This window comes from Nerophis ophidion, linkage group LG13 (assembly GCF_033978795.1).
Source record: "Nerophis ophidion isolate RoL-2023_Sa linkage group LG13, RoL_Noph_v1.0, whole genome shotgun sequence".
Classification (NCBI taxonomy): domain Eukaryota; kingdom Metazoa; phylum Chordata; class Actinopteri; order Syngnathiformes; family Syngnathidae; genus Nerophis; species Nerophis ophidion.
Genome location: NC_084623.1, coordinates 55,759,144 through 55,776,831, shown reverse-complemented (window position 1 = coordinate 55,776,831; position 17,688 = coordinate 55,759,144). Strand labels below are relative to the sequence as shown.

Below are 17,688 nucleotides of genomic sequence, written 5' to 3'. Positions count from 1 at the left end.
TGTTAACGACCTCCGTCCCTTAGGAAAAGCTTTTGCCATGTAATCAAGGAAAATCCAAATAAAAGAGGAGGCGTACAATCTTTCGTTAGAGCGTGTGATGACGCTGTACAAGGTTACAGTGTCTACGTGTTTTTTCTCATTGAACCAAATTTAATTCTGTCTCTGTCTGATTCCTTGCTTCTTGTCTTGTTTAATAGATGTCATCAGTGTTTGAACCTGACATTTATAGTCCAGGAAAAATACATTATTTTAATCTTGCTTGGATTTTGGCTTTTGCAGTGTTGGCCAAGCTGATAAATGACAATGTGCTACAGTAATTACAAACTGAAAATGTAACATTATTTAGAAAGAAAAATAATAAAGAACTACAAGGCGGAGAGGAAGCAGGACCAGACTCCCCTCAAGGCGACCTCTTCTTCGAACTGTTTTACGACCTTTTCTTGGAACTGTTTGTAATCAAAGGCGATGGCTGTTTATGACCCCCGTGCCTTAGAAACAGCCGCTGCCATGTAATCAGGGAAAGTCCAAATAAAAGATGAGGCGTACAATCTTTCGTCAGAGCGTGTGACGACGCTCTAAAAGGTTACAGTGTCTACGTGTTTCTCCTCATTGAGCCAAATGTAATTCCGTCTCTGTCTGATTCCTTGCTTCTTGTCTTGTTTAATAGATGTCATCAGTGTTTGAACCTGACATTTATAGTCCGAAAAAATACATTATTTTAATCTTGCTTAGATTTTCGCTTTTGCAGTGTGGACAAAGTTGATAAATAACAATGTGCTACAGTAATTACAAACTGAAAATGTAACATTATTTAGAAAGAAAAATAATAAAGAACTACAAGGCGGAGAGGAAGCAGGACAAGACTCCCCTTAAGGCGACCTCTTATTTGAACTGTTTTACGACCTTTTCTCTGAACTGTTTGTAATCAAAGGGGATGGCTGTTTACGACCTCCGTCCCTTAGGAAAAGCTTTTGCCATGTAATCAGGGAAAATCCAAATAAAAGAGGAGGCGTACAATCTTTCGTTAGAGCGTGTGATGACGCTGTACAAGGGTACAATGTCTACCCGTTTTTTCTCATTGAACCAAATTTAATTCTGTCTCTGTCGGATTCCTTGCTTCTTGTCTTGTTTAATAGATGTCATCAGTGTTTGAACCTGACATTTATAGTCCAGGAAAAATACATTATTTTAATCTTGCTTGGATTTTGGCTTTTGCAGTGTTGACAAAGTTGATAAATGACAATGTGCCACAGTAATTACAGAACGAAAATCTAACATTATTTACAAAGAAAAATAACTAATTGTTCCCGATAAAATCCGCCTCCTAAGAAAGGGAAAATCTTACTCAGCGTTGTGTGACACTTCTCGCACATGTCTTTGATGACCACAGCCATCGGCAGCACGAGGTTCAGGACGTGTGCAACTTCTTGGAAGAGAGGGCAAGCGAGCAGGACCACAATGATCTCTGGAGATCTGAGGTTAGGTCCTGACTTAACGAGAATTTCCATACAGTTTTTCAAGTCCAGCTGTGTGCAAAAAGAGATTGAAGAAAATTTAGTTGACACAATATTTTAGAACTCCATAACAATTAGGGACATGTACCGCATGCATTTGAACCGATTTATGTTAATAAATGTTGATTGTTTTAGAATAAAAATATATTTTTATGTAACATTTAAAAATGTTCACTTCCAGATGGCAGTACTGTTGTGGGCTATCTATGGTATGTTGTCTAACTCGGAAGTAGATTCTCCCAGAAAGTGTTTATTCTGTAAATAAGGTGCTTATTTCACACCAGCTATTTGATTGCAACATTCATCTCGGTAGTAGTGAAGTGAATTATATTTATATAGCGATTTTCTCTAATGACTCAAAGCGCTTTACATAGTGACACCCAATATCAAAGTTACATTTAAACTAGTGCGGGTGGTACTGGGAGCAGGTGGGTAAAGTGTCTTGCCCAAGGACACAACGGCAGTGACTAGGATGGCGGAAGCGGGAATCGAACCTGCAACCCTCAAGTTGCTGGCACGGCCACTCCACCAACCGAGCTAAACCGTAGTAGCTTCCTCTACCAAAATTGGAGGTAGGGTGGTCTCGATATTAATATTTTGGTACTGGTAAAGCCACAAAAGTGGCTTTATTTTAACAAAAAAAATCTTACGGTACATTAAACATATGTTTATTATTGCAATCGAAGAACAATTTAGTCCTTCGATAAAATAGTGAACATAGAAGACAACTTGCCTTTTAGTAGTAAGTAAACAAACAAAGGTTCCTAATTAGTCTGTCTGTATATATATATATATATATATATATACACACACACACATACAGACACATATATACATATATATATACACACACACACACATATACTAGGGGTGGGCAAATTAATGCGTTAATTACGAGTTAACTCATCAATCTATTAACGCCGACAATTATTTAATCGCACATTTGCGTATGTTGTTTACATGCTTTTATTTTGTTAACGCCTTTTCTTAACAAGGTGGCGTCGCCCGGACGTCGAGGGGCTCTTGGTAAAGATGGAACATTTGGCAAAAATACCGGACAATTCTGCAAATTTCCTGGCTGGCTTACAGCCTGGTCACTCCGGGATCACTTACGACCGCCACACAATTCTGGATGTGGATAGATCGGGCCGTTTTGGACTGAATGAGGCGTGCTAGCTAGCATGGGAATACTTTGCCGGCTACATCCAGCGGCCTGTGAAGCAGCGGAGTATATGTGTTGTCTGTCTATTTATCAATAATGCAGACCAGGAGTGTTGGCTGAGTTCTTAACGTTTGCTTTCAGAGCGTGCATATCACAACATACAAGATGCCGTCATGGCGACACAACCTATACCGGGCTACCGCGCATGCTCGTCACTCCTGTTGCATGCTGGGTAGGGTAGTTCTTTTTTCCCTGGCTCATAACATCACAATATAGTACCATGTATATGATGCCTTCAGTTTATCAAAGCACCAAGCAAACAATCGGAAAATTCCCATCATATCAATTCCTAGATATGGTCATAATTATTTTAAGTGCACTACGCAGAATAAACACAACATTATTAATATTGCTACTACGGATAATTTGATCAAAAATTCCCTAAAACAGCCCACTACCTATAATATAGGTTTTTTAAACATAAGATCCCTGATAAAAAAAAATGTTTCTGCTGTTACCTCAGAAATTGCCTGTTCAGATGTTATGATTGTGGCTCAGATATTTGTATGTAGATTATATTTATTTTCCATAACAAACAGGATAACTTAAATACCCCTGGCAGTGGCAATAAGCTTAAATGTTTGTATTTACATTTTTGGAGTTGATTTTCATAAAATATGCTATTTAACTGCTACGGTTTAACAAGGACTGATTTAAATTGTGTTTGCACAACAAATGTTTTGGCGCTTTTGTTCATGTGGGAGAATATTCCAATAAAGGTGCACTACACACTACTTTTGAATTCATTATTGGGCTTTGCGTATACAATGCAGTTAATCGCGATTAATCAAGAGAAATAGTGCGATTAACTTCGATAAAATTTTTTAATCGTTGCCCAGCCCTAATATATACACATTTATGTATATATATATATACATACATATATATGTGTATATATATATGTGTGTGTGTGTGTATATATATATATATACATATACACACACACACACATATTATTCATGTTTACATTGATTCTTATGGGAACTTTGCTTCACTTTACGAACGTTTTGGTTGGCGGACCACATCGAAGAGCCAATTGAGTCGCAGATCGAGTTTCCACTGTACTTTTTTTTTTTAGCAGATGCAATAGAAAAACATGTGAATATTGAATTCGAAAATGATTATTACTGAACTTTTTTTCGTAGCCATGGTACGGCCAGCATCTGAGAGAAGGTTCGGCTCGCAGCATCCAGGTCTATATTCAATGCACCTGCTTCTCGCGAGAGCCCACTGCCAAAAAAAACCCCAACAAAGTCAAATGTGCTCATATTCCGTTTTTAATGGCGATATGTCCGAAGAAAAAAATGGACTCACGTGACTTTTGTAAAACTGGCAACGAGGCTTGAATTTGATAAAAACATCTCGGAGATCTCTCTGTTAGTAGGAGACAGCACAATGTCAGTGACTGTGATACTGATGCTGATATACACGATTTTGCCAAAAGTATTTGATCAAATGATCATCATCAGGTGTATAAAATCCGGCACTTCGCCACGGAGACTGTTTTTACAAACATTTGTGCAAGAATGGGCCGCTCTCAGTGATTTCCAGCGTGGAACTGTCACAAGATGACACCTGTGCAACATTTTCAGTCGTGAAATTTCCTCGCTCATAAATTTTCCAATGTCAACTGTCGGCTTTATTATAAGAAAACCGAAGAGTTTGGGGAACAACAGCAACTCAGCCACCAAGTGGTATAGGCCACCTGAACTGACAGAGAGGGGTCAGCGGATGCTGAAGCGCATAGTGCAAAGACTTTTTGCACAGTCAGTTGCTACAGAGCTCCAAACTTCATTTGACCTTCCAATTAGCCCACGTACAGCACGCAGAGAGCTTCCTGGCATGGGTTTCCATGGCCGAGCAGCTGCATCTAAGCCAGGGGTGTCAAACTCAAATACAGAGTGGGCCAAAATTCTACACTGAACAAAGCCGCGGGCCAAAGTTGAACAACTTAACCTTTTAATAAGGACCCAAACAAGTTTTGCATTGAATATTGAACAAGCAAGGCTTATATAACTTTATAGTGACATGCAAAATCAAGTTTTGTTGGTAGCGGGTGGTGTATATTGTAGCGTTCCAAAAGAGTTAGTGCTGCAAGGGTTTCTGGGTATTTGTTCTGTTGTGTTGATGTTGTGTTACAGTGCAGATGTTCTCCCGAAATGTGTTTGTTATTCTTGGTTGGTGTGGGTTCACAGTGTGGTGCATATTGATATTAAAAAATATCAATGGCATATCAAATAAAATTCTAATAAAAATTGAATGCCTCTTTTCGGCGGCGGGGTTGAGGTGGACAGGGTTTGGTGAAAGCGGGGGGTGTATATTGTAGCGTCCCGGAAGAGTTAGTGCTGCAAGGGTTGGTCCGTTGAGTGTATGTTGTGTTATTGGTCGCTTAGTTGCCAGAATTTACCGAAAAAAAACTGGTACCGTTTTCCATTTACAGCAATATACTGTAAATTAAAGCTGCAAGCAGCGATGGATGGGACCGACCCAAGCCCGGATAAGCGGTAGAAGACGGATGGATGGATTATTACACAGAGAAAAAGTTGTATACACATGTGTTAGACATCAGTGTCATTGTAATAACAGTTGTAAAGTGGCTTGAACATTTTACAAGGACGACTTGGTGCCGGCATTTTGAGACTCTAATGCATGGTGAATGTAGTGCAGTTGTTGTATTGAAGTGGGAATAGCAAACTTCCTGTTGATTTTAGTTGGGGGTGGTCAGTGTATGAAATATAGGTCTCAGTGAGACCTACATTGAGGTTTTTGTTTCATGTGTGTATGACAGTCCTACAGTGAGTTAGAGGCAGTTTTGTCTGAGTAGGAAACCGCCATTTTGTGACAGCAGTAGCACAACAGTACAAGCGCACCGGGGCGGGATAGCTCGGTTGGTAGAGCGGCCGTGCCAGCAACTTGAGGGTTGCATGTTCGATCCCCGTTTCCGCCATCCTAGTCACTGCCGTTGTGTCCTGGGGAAAGACACTTGACCCACCTGCTCCCAGTGCCACCCACACTGGTTTAAATGTAACTTAGATATTGGGTTTCACTACAGTGCGGGTGTTCTCCCAAAATGTGTCATTCTTGTTTGGTGTGGGTTCACAGTGTGGCGCATATTTGTAACAGTGTTAAAGTTGTTTATACGGCCACCCTCAGTGTGACCTGTATGGCTGTTGACCAAGTATGCCTTGCATTCACTTGTGTGTGTGTAGAATCCGCATGTATTACGTGACTGGGCCGGCACGCTGATTGTATGGCGGAAAAGCGGACATGACGACAGGTTGTAGAGGACGCTAAAAGCAGTACCTTTAAGGCACTCCGCCGATATTGTTGTCCGAGTGGAAATCGGGAGAAATTCAAGAGAATGGTTGCCCCGGTAGATTTTTGGGGGTGGGCACTAAAATTCGGGAGTCTCCTGGGAAAATCGTGAGGGTTGGCAAGTATTAGAATTAGCGGTGAATGCACCGACGCTGTATAATACCGGCGGGCCAGCTCTAATGTTAATTTAATATTGTCTCTAGGGCCAAAATAAATTACATGGCGGGCCAAATTTGGCCCGCGGGCCAGAGTTTGACACCCATGATCTAAGCCAGGGGTGCCCATTACGTCGATCGCGAGCTACCAGTCGACCGCGGGGGGTGTGTCAGTCGATCTCCAGCCAGGCTTTTAAAAAAAAATAGACCTAAAAATGAGTGATCATCAATCTTCACCAAGACGTCACTTAAATGACATTCACGGTACCGGAGGGTCTTGTGAGATGACGCTGGCTGCTGCAAGATCATTATTATGAAAATATGACCGAGAGGAAGGCGAGAAACACTTTTTATTTCAACAGACTCTCGCGCCGTACCTTCCGTCAAAACTCTAAAGGCCGACTGCACATTTCCTATCTTCACAATAAAAGCCCTGCTTCATGCTGCCTGCGCTAACTAAATAAATAAATAAATGGGTTGTACTTGTATAGCGCTTTTCTACCTTCAAGGTACTCAAAGCGCTTTTGACACTACTTCCACATTCACACACACATCCACACACTGATGGAGGGAGCTGCCATGCAAGGCGCCAACCAGCACCCATCAGGAGCAAGGGTGAAGTGTCTTGCTCAGGACACAACGGACGTGACGAGGTTGGTACTAGGTGGGAATTGAACCAGGGACGCTCGGGTTGCGCACGGCCCACTCTCCCCACTGCGCCACGCCGTCCCAGAGTCTCGGAAAACTGGCGTGCACAAGCGATCCCTCAGAAAGCTGGCGTGCACAAGTGATGTGCACGCCAGCTTTCTGAGGGATCGCTTGTGCACGCCAGTTTTCCGAGACTCTGTATTTTGTTAGCGCAGGCAGCATGAAGCAGGGCTTTTATTGTGAAGATAGGAAATGTGCAGTCGGCCTTTAGAGTTTTGACGGAAGGGACGGCGCGAAAGTCTGTTGAAATAAAAAGTGTTTCTCGCCTTCCTCTCTGTCATTTTTTCCTAATAACGAACTGGCAGCAGCCAGCGTCATCTCACAAGACCCTCGGGTGCCGTGAATGTCAATCAAGCAAGCTACGGAATTTGCCGCCAATGTTTTTCTTGTAAAGTGTATGGAAGCTGGATGAATTAGATGCCAAAAAACAACCACTTTCATGCGGTATTGTACAGAAAGGACAACTTTTTTTTCTCCTCCATTTGAAAATGTGGGCGTTATCATCATTACTGTCTGATTCCAATCAATGCAAGTCATCAGAATCAGGTAATACACCAACTTATATTCTTGTCTTCGTGAAAGAAAGACATCTATATGTGTTACACATGCTTGTATTATCATTAAACACATTTAACTTGTTTACAAAAATGTCTCTTTCATAAATAAATAAATATAAATGATATATATAAATGAGGTAGATCCCCTCGAGTTGGTCAATTGAAAAGTAGCTCGCCTGCAGAAAAAGTTTGGGCACCCCTGATCTAAGCCATACATCACCAAGTCCAATGCAAAGTGTGTGATAAAGTTGTGTAAAGCACGCCGCCACTGGACTCTAGGACCCCAGGAAGAATAGTCTCCACTGTGGTGTCATGGGTGTCAAACTCTGGCCCGCGGGTCAAATTTGGCCCGCCATGTAATTTCATTTGGCCCTTGAGGCAATAATAAAGTAACATGAGAGCTGGCCCGCCGGTATTATACAGTGGCAGTGCTGCCACGCTAATTCTCATACTTGTATGTATATATATATGTGTGTGTATGTATATATGAGGTAGATCACCTCGACTTGGTCATTTATTAAGTAATTGATAAACGTTGAAAAACTTATTGGGGTGTTACCATTTAGTGGTCAATTGTACAGAATATGTACTGTACTGCAATCTACTAATACAAGTTTCAATCAATCAATCAATGCCTACTGAGCCTATGGTGCTGTTAAGTTATTGTGGCTCAATTTGCCTTAATTTTGTTTTATTTTAATGTATTATTATTTAATATATAATATTGTTTTAGTTGCTTAAGAGATATTCCTGGCTCTGAATACAATCTTGCCGATTGTATTGCACCATATGTCCCGGCAAGAAATCTGCGTTCAAAGGACTCCGGCTTATTAGTGATTCCTAGAGCCCAAAAAAAGTCTGCGGGCTATAGAGCGTTTTCCGTTCGGGCTCCAGTACTCTGGAATGCCCTCCCGGTAACAGTTCGAGATGCCACCTCAGTAGAAGCATTTAAGTCTCACCTTAAAACTCATCTGTATACTCTAGCCTTTAAATAGACCTCCTTTTTAGACCAGTTGATCTGCCGCTTCTTTTCTTTCTCCTATGTCCCCCCCTCCCTTGTGGAGGGGGTCCGGTCCGACGACCATGGATGAAGTACTGGCTGTCCAGAGTCGAGACCCAGGATGGACCGCTCGCCTGTATCGGTTGGGGACATCTCTACGCTGCTGATCCGCTTGAGATGGTTTCCTGTGGACGGGACTCTCGCTGCTGTCTTGGATCCGCTTTGAACTGAACTCTCGCGGCTGTGTTGGAGCCACTATGGATTGAACTTTCACAGTATCATGTTAGACCCGCTCGACATCCATTGCTTTCGGTCCCCTAGAGAGGGGGGGTTGCCCACATCTGAGGTCCTCTCCAAGGTTTCTCATAGTCAGCATTGTCACTGGCGTCCCACTGGATGTGAATTCTCTCTGCCCACTGGGTGTGAGTTTTCCTTGCCCTTTTGTGGGTTCTTCCGAGGATGTTGTAGTCGTAATGATTTGTGCAGCCCTTTGAGACATTTGTGATTTGGGGGTATATAAATAAACATTGATTGATTGATTGATTTTTCCAGGAGAATCCCGGATTTCAGCGCCCCCCGAAAATCTTCCGGGGCAACCATTCTCCTGAATTTCCACCCAGACAACAATATTGGGGCCTTAAAGGTACTGCTTTTAGCATCCTCTACAACCTGTCGTCACGTCCGCATTTCCTCCATACAAACAGCGTGCCGGCCCAGCCACGTAATATATGCGGCTTCTACACACACACAAATGAATGCAAGGCATACTTGGTCAACAGCCATACAGGTCACACTGAGGGTAACCGTATAAAAAACTTTAACACTGTTACACCACACTGTGAACCCACACCAAACAAGAATGACAAACATATTTCGGGTGAACATTTACACCGTAACACAACATGAGGACAACAGAACAAATACCCAGAACCCCTTGCAGCATTAACTCTTCTGGGACACTACAATATACACCACCCGCTACCAACTAAACTCGATTTTGCACGTCACTATAAAGTTACATAAGCCTTGCTAGTTCAATATTCAATGCAAAACTTGTTTGGGTCCCTATCAAAAGGTTAAGTTGTTCAACTTTGGCCCTCGGCTTTGTTCAGTTTAGAATTTTGGCCCACTCTGTATTTGAGTTTGACACCCCTGGTGTAGACTAATGGGGATCCTTAATAAACTAAACTAAACTCTAGAGCAGTGGAGACGCCTTCTCTGGAGTGATGATTCATGCTTTTCTATCTGGCAATTTGATGGACCAGTCTGGGTTTGGAGGTTGCCAGGAGAACTCTACATTTCGGATTGCATTGTGCAGTGTGTGACATTTGGTATGGAGTTGGGCTTGAATAGAACTTTGAATGGTCCAGGATACCAAAACATTCTGGACAATTCCATGCTCCCAACCTTGTGGCGACAGTTTGGAGCATAACCGTGCACCATTGCACAAAGCAAGGTCCATAAAGACATGGATGACAGAGTCTGGTGTGGATGAACTTGACTGGCCTGCACAGAGTCCTGACCTGAACCCAATAGAACACACTTTGGGATGATTTAGAACGGAGACTGAGAGCCAGGCCTCAGTGTGTGACCTCACCGGTGCGTTTTTGGAAGAATGGTCGAACTGCAACCTTGTGGACAGCCTCCCCAGAAGAGTTGAAGCTGTAATAGTTGCAAAAGAGCATCCGCCCTGAGCTCGGTAGGTTGCGAGTTCGAACCCCGGCCGAATCATACCAAAGACTATAAAAATGGGAGCCATTACCTCCCTGCTTGGCACTCAGCATCAAGGGTTGGAATTGGGGGTTAAATCACCAAAAATGATTCCCGGGCGTGGCCACCGCTGCTGCTCACTGCTCCCCTCACCTCCCAGGGGGTGATCAAGAGAATAAATACTTTTGGCAATATAGTGTATGTTGTATGGACACAAAATGGCACCTCTCAGCCTCTGGTGTGCACTTTTTTAACGCCAGCCATTTTCTCAGCTTCGCCTCATCGAGCCTTCCGGTTATCTGCTTTTGCTCCAAACCCTGACAGAAACAAAAAAAAACTATGAAGGACTTTTTTTTTTTTTTTTTTTTGCTACCTGTTTCCGACAAACGCAGCCTGAATGGCAAACACACTTTACCCGCGGTCCGGCGGAAGCAAAACTGGAGTTCCAACCGGCTGCGATCCTCAAGTCTGCTTGGAAGGCGAGAAAAATGAATATCTGGATAAGTCATCTGAAGCATGAACTGTACATTTCGGACTATTACAAATATAAAGATCCCAACCTGTGCAGTCAGAGCTCGACGGGAGTTGTACCAGCGTGGGGGTGGCACTAGTCTCTGCTTTTCCGGTCCCGAGTTGACCTTTCACCCCATTTCCAAATGCCCAAAGTTTGCCAGAGGATCCCAAAACAAGAGTGTGGCGTCTTAAAAAAAGAAAAAAAAGATTTTAGACTTTTTTTTTTTTTTTTAGCAATAAGCCTTACTACCATATTTTTCAGACTATAAGCCGCTACGTGTTTACCAAGCTTTATACAAAAGGTGCGGCTAATCTTTGGATTTTTCTTGGCTAACGGCTAAATTATAAATAAATAAATGATAAATGGGTTGTACTTGTATAGCGCTTTTCTACCTTCAAGGTACTCAAAGCGCTTTGACACTACTTCCACATTTACCCATTCACACACACATTCACACACTGATGGAGGGAGCTGCCATGCAAGGCGCCAACCAGCACCCATCAGGAGCAAGGGTGAAGTGTCTTGCTCAGGACACAACGGACGTGACGAGGTTGGTACTAGGTGGGAATTGAACCAGGGACGCTCGGGTTGCGCACAGCCACTCTCCCCACTGCGCCACGCCGTCCCAGTCCCAGGCCAGTCAATTATGGCATGGATTAAGTCAGGGGTGTCAAAGTCATTTTAGCTCAGGGTCGCATGGAGGAAAATCTGTGGCTTACGATTAAAATCATGGCGTTGAAACTAAAAAAAATAACGACAACTTCAGATTGTTTTCTTCTCTTACTTTAGTCGAAAATAGAACAAGCACTAAATGGTCCCAAGTGTGTGAATGTGAGTGTGAATGTTGTCTGTCTATGTGTGTTGGCCCTGCGATGAGGTGGCGACTTGTCCAGGGTGTACCCCGCCTTCCGCCCGATTGTAGCTGAGATAGACAAAAGGGAATAAGCGGTAGAATATGGATGGATGGAAATTCTGAAAGTACAAACCCAAGGCCAAAAAATAGATATTCACTTAGTATTACTTTCTTTAAAACATTTATTCAGTGTTTTTTAACCTTAGAAAGATACATGATTGATAACGATAACGATGCCAAAAAACATGAAAAAAGATGGGAAATCCTTAAAGGCTTATTATCAGAGGTGGGTAGAGTAGCCAGAAATTGTACTCAAGTAAGCGTACTGTTACTTTAGAGATTGATTACTCAAGTAAAAGTAAAGAGTAGTCACCCAAATATATACTTGAGTAAAAGTATATATTTGCTCTGCTGGTCCGCCTCCGCTTGGGATGGTTTCCTGCTGGCTACGCTGTGAACGGGACTCTCGCGACTGTGTTGGATCCATTATGGATTGAACTTCCACAGTATCATGTTAGACCCGCTCGACATCCATTGCTTTCGTCCTCTCCAAGGTTCTCATAGTCATTATTGTCACCGACGTCCCACTGGGTGTGAGTTTTCCTTGCCCTTATGTGGGCCTACCGAGGATGTCGTAGTGGTTTGTGCAGCCCTTTGAGACACTAGTGATTCAGGGCTATATAAGTAAACATTGATTGATTGATTGATTGATTGAACTGAATACATTTATACATTCATTAAAATGTGTTTTCTTTTGTATTCTTTTTTTTTAATGAATTAAGTAAGGTTTATGACAAACGATTGATCGTTGACTAATGGACGATCAAAATAACGGTCAGCCGCAAGTGTTTACCTGCCACAGACCACCTGGGACGCCCGCTCATCCATCCCCACCACAAGTTTGGGCATCACTTCATCCGTAAAAGAGCCGTGACCCAGCTGACCGTCAGCCCCTTCGCCAAACGTATAAACCTCGCCCTCCTGCCAAGGGCGACAACACGCAGTTTGCAACAGTTTGTCCAAAAACTAGCGGAGATAGGTACCTTTGTTAGGACGGCGGAGTGATTCTCTCCGCAGGCGATGAAGGCGATGCTCAGACGTCTTAGAGCCGGGACGATGCAGATGTTGAATCGGCCTGTTTAAGACAAATATGTTTACAGTGAGTTCTAAAAAGCATTTACCCGTGGGGCGGGGCTAAATGTCAGCGAGGGCCACATGTTACAGTGAATTATAAAGTTATCAGAAACCCCAAAACCAGTGAAGTTGGCACGTTGTGTAGAAGGTAAATAAAAAGAGAATACAACGATTTGCAAATCCTTTTCAATTGAATAGACTGCAAAGACAAGATATGGAAAACTCTGTTATATTTTGCATATGTTAGCTCATATGGAATTTGATGGCTGTAAAATGTTTAAAAAAAAAAAAAAATGGCACAAGTGGCAAAAAAGACTGAGAAAGTTGAGGAGTGCTCATCAAACACTTATTTGGAACATCCCACAGGTGAACAGGCCAATGTGGGAACAGGTGGGTGCCATGGTTGGGTATAAAAACAGCTTCTATGAAATGCCCAGTCATTCACAAACAAGGACGAGGCGAGGGTCACCACTTTGTCAACAAATGCGTGAGCAAATTTGTTTGAGAACAACATTTCTCAACCAGGAATTTAGGGATTTCACCATCTACTGTCCGTGATAGCATCAAAAGGTTGAGAGAATCTGGAGAAATCGCTGCACGTCAGCCATGATATTATGGACCTTCGATCAAAAAGCGACATAAAGGATATCACCGCACAGGCTCAGGAACACTTCAAAAAACCTACTCAGTAACTACGGTTGGTCGCTACATCTGTAAGTGCAAGTTAAAACCCAACTAGGCAAAAGCGAAAGCCATTTATCAACAACACCCGGAAACGCTGCCGGCTTCGCTGGGCCTTGAGCTCATCTAAAATGGACTGATGCAAAGTGGAAAAGTGTTCTGTGGTCTGACGAGTCGACATTTCAAATAGTTTTTGGAAACTGTGGACGTCGTGTCCTTCGGAACAAAGAGGAAAAGAACCATCCGTTTTGTATATTGTTGCACAATTCCCTATGAATTTGATTATTACTTTTTAAGCCAATTTTGCAGCCGGACACCTCAGACTCGTACATCTTGGTATTTGACACATGCCAACTGTCAACGTGCTAGATTTAGACCATTTTGCAGCCTAACACCTCAGGCTCATAACTTGTTTTGTTTTTTACACATGCTAACTGTTAGCATGCTAACTGTTAACATGCTAACTTTTTAAACCAATTTTGCGGCTGAACGACTCAGATTCATAAAACTTGAAACATGCTAACTGTTAGCATGCTAACTTTTTGAGCCAATTTTGCAGCCTAACACCTCAGGCTCATAACTTGACTTTTTGTTTAACACATGCTAACTTTTTAAAGCAATTTTGCAGCTGAACGCCTCAGACTCATAACTCAGCACTTGACACATGCTAACTGTTAGCATGCTAACCCTTTTAACCAATTTTGAAGCCAAACACCTCAGACTCATATAACTTGGTACATGCTAACTGCTAGCATGCAAACTGTTTCAGCCAATTTTGCAGCCAAAACAATCAGGCTCCTATAACATAATACTTGACACATGCTAACTGTTAACACGCTAATTTTTTTAGCCAATTTGGCAGCCGGACACCTCAGACTCCTACATCTTGGTACTGGACACATGCTAACTGTCAGTGTGCTGTATTCAGCCTCAGGCTCATAACTTGATTATTTTTACACATGCTAACTGTTAGCATGCTAACTTTTTGAGCCAATTTTGCAGCCTAACACCTCAGGCTCATAACTTGACTTTTTGTTTAACACATGCTAACTTTTTAAAGCAATTTTGCAGCTGAACGCCTCAGACTCATAACTCAGCACTTGACACATGCTAACTGTTAGCATGCTAACCCTTTTAACCAATTTTGAAGCCAAACACCTCAGACTCATATAACTTGGTACATGCTAACTGCTAGCATGCAAACTGTTTCAGCCAATTTTGCAGCCAAAACAATCAGGCTCCTATAACATAATACTTGACACATGCTAACTGTTAACACGCTAATTTTTTTAGCCAATTTGGCAGCCGGACACCTCAGACTCCTACATCTTGGTACTGGACACATGCTAACTGTCAGTGTGCTGTATTCAGCCTCAGGCTCATAACTTGATTATTTTTACACATGCTAACTGTTAGCATGCTAACTTTTTGAGCCAATTTTGCAGCCTAACACCTCAGGCTCATAACTTGACTTTTTGTTTAACACATGCTAACTTTTTAAAGCAATTTTGCAGCTGAACGCCTCAGACTCATAACTCAGCACTTGACACATGCTAACTGTTAGCATGCTAACCCTTTTAACCAATTTTGAAGCCAAACACCTCAGACTCATATAACTTGGTACATGCTAACTGCTAGCATGCAAACTGTTTCAGCCAATTTTGCAGCCAAAACAATCAGGCTCCTATAACATAATACTTGACACATGCTAACTGTTAACACGCTAATTTTTTTAGCCAATTTGGCAGCCGGACACCTCAGACTCCTACATCTTGGTACTGGACACATGCTAACGGTCAGTGTGCTGTATTCAGCCTCAGGCTCATAACTTGATTATTTTTACACATGCTAACTGTTAGCATGCTAACTTTTTGAGCCAATTTTGCAGCCTAACACCTCAGGCTCATAACTTGACTTTTTGTTTAACACATGCTAACTTTTTAAAGCAATTTTGCAGCTGAACGCCTCAGACTCATAACTCAGCACTTGACACATGCTAACTGTTAGCATGCTAACCCTTTTAACCAATTTTGAAGCCAAACACCTCAGACTCATATAACTTGGTACATGCTAACTGCTAGCATGCAAACTGTTTCAGCCAATTTTGCAGCCAAAACAATCAGGCTCCTATAACATAATACTTGACACATGCTAACTGTTAACACGCTAATTTTTTTAGCCAATTTGGCAGCCGGACACCTCAGGCTCCTACATCTTGGTACTGGACACATGCTAACTGTCAGTGTGCTGTATTCAGCCTCAGGCTCATAACTTGATTATTTTTACACATGCTAACTTTTTAAACCAAAATTGCTGCTGGACAACTCAGATTCATATAACTTGGAACATGCTAACTGTTAGCATGCAAACTTTTTCAGCCAAATTGTGCAGCCGAACACCTCAGACCCATTTAACCTGGTACATGCAAATTCTTAGCTGGCAAACTTTTCAGCCAATTTTGCAGCCAAACACATCAGACTCCTATAATTTAATACTTGATGCAGATGCATGCTAACTCTTTAGGCCAATTTTTCACCTTAACACCTCAGAATCATATATCTTGGGACTTGACCCATTCTAACTGCTAACATGCTAGACTGTTTTAGCCAATGTTGCTGCCTAACACCTCAGGCTCATAACTTGATTATTTTTACACATGCTAACTGTTAGCATGCTAACTTTTTCAGCCGAACACCTCAGACCCATATAACTTGGTACATGCGAACAGTTAGCATGCAAACTTTTTCACCAAATTTTGCAGCCAAACACATCAGACTCCTATAACTTAATACTGGACGCATGCTAACTACTAGCATGCTAAATTTTTTAGCCAATTTTGCAGCCGAACACCTCGGACCCATATAACTTGGTACATGCGAACTGTTAGCATGCAAACTTTTTCAGTCAATTTTGCAGCCAAACACCTCAAGCTCATAACTTGATTATTTTTACACATGCTAACTGATAGCATGCTAACTTTTTAAACCAATTTTGCAGTTGAATGCCTGAGACTTATATTATTTTGTACATGCTAACTGTTGGCATGCAAACTTTTTCAGTCAATTTTGCAGCCAAACACCTTAGGCTTAAAACTTCTTTATTTTTTTACACATGCTAACTGTTAGCATGCTGACTTTTTAAACCAATTTTGCAGCAGAACGCCTTGGACTCCTTACACTTAAAACTTGACGCATGCTAACTGTTTCCATGCCAACTTTTTTAGCACTATTTGTAGTCAAACACCTCAGACACATATGACTAACTGTTAACATGTTAACCTTTTAAGCCAATTTTGACGCCAAACACCTCAGTCATATCACTTGATACATGACACATGCTAACTGATAGCATGCTAAAATTAGCGTGCTAACTTTTTTTTTGCCAATTTTGCAGCCAAACGCCTCAGACTTATACAACTTGGTAAATACTAACTGTTAGCATGCTAAACTTTTTAGACAATTTTGCAGCCGAACGCCTCAGACTTATATATAACTTGGTAAATGCTAACTGTTAGCATGCTAACTGTTTTAGACAATTTTGCAGCCGAACGCCTCAGACTTATATATAACTTGGTAAATACTAACTGTTAGCATGCTAACCTTTTTAGACAATTTTGCAGCCGAACGCCTCAGACTTGTATATAACTTGGTGAATGCTAACTGTTAGCATGCTAACTTTTTTAGACAATTTTGCAGCCGAACGCCTCAGACTTATATGACTTGGTACTTGCTAACTGTTGACATGTTAACCTTTTAAGCCAATTTTGACGCCAAACACCTCAGTCATATCACTTGATACATGACACATGCTAACTGATAGCATGCTAAAATTAGCGTGCTAACTTTTTTAGCCAATTTTGCAGCCGAACGCCTCAGACTTATACAACTTGGTGAATGCTAACTGTTAGCATGCTAACTTTTTTAGACAATTTTGCACCCGAACGCCTCAGACTTATACATAACTTGGTAAATACTAACTGTTAGCATGCTAACCTTTTTAGACAATTTTGCAGCCGAACGCCTCAGACTTATATATAACTTGGTAAATACTAACTGTTAGCATGCTAACCTTTTTAGACAATTTTGCAGCCGAACGCCTCAGACTTATATATAACTTGGTGAATGCTAACTGTTAGCATGCTAACTTTTTTAGACAATTTTGCAGCCGAACGCCTCAGACTTATATAAATGGGTTGTATTTGTATAGCGCTTTTCTACCTTCAAGGTACTCAAAGCGTAGTGGACACATTTTCACTGTTAGCATATGACTTGGTACTTGCTAACTGTTGACATGTTAACCTTTTAAGCCAATTTTGACGCCAAACA

The 17,688-nt window shown here is 41.8% G+C and overlaps 1 protein-coding gene across 2 annotated transcripts in view; it reads right to left on the bottom strand.

Annotated features, from left to right (window-relative positions):
• LOC133564755 (probable E3 ubiquitin-protein ligase HERC4) overlaps window positions 1-17,688 on the bottom strand; it is a 61,986-nt gene that overhangs the window by 24,254 nt on the left and 20,044 nt on the right. The window contains exons 5-12 of one of the 2 annotated variants that reach the window (XM_061919237.1): window positions 12,592-12,683; window positions 12,402-12,529; window positions 10,742-10,881; window positions 10,597-10,652; window positions 10,407-10,498; window positions 4,051-4,110; window positions 3,870-3,966; window positions 1,346-1,526 (exon numbers count right to left, since the gene is read on the bottom strand). In XM_061919237.1, the coding sequence (XP_061775221.1) occupies window positions 1,346-1,526; window positions 3,870-3,966; window positions 4,051-4,110; window positions 10,407-10,498; window positions 10,597-10,652; window positions 10,742-10,881; window positions 12,402-12,529; window positions 12,592-12,683 (846 nt within the window). The remainder of the gene's footprint in view (window positions 1-1,345; window positions 1,527-3,869; window positions 3,967-4,050; window positions 4,111-10,406; window positions 10,499-10,596; window positions 10,653-10,741; window positions 10,882-12,401; window positions 12,530-12,591; window positions 12,684-17,688) is intronic. The other variant, XM_061919238.1, reaches the window with a different exon arrangement.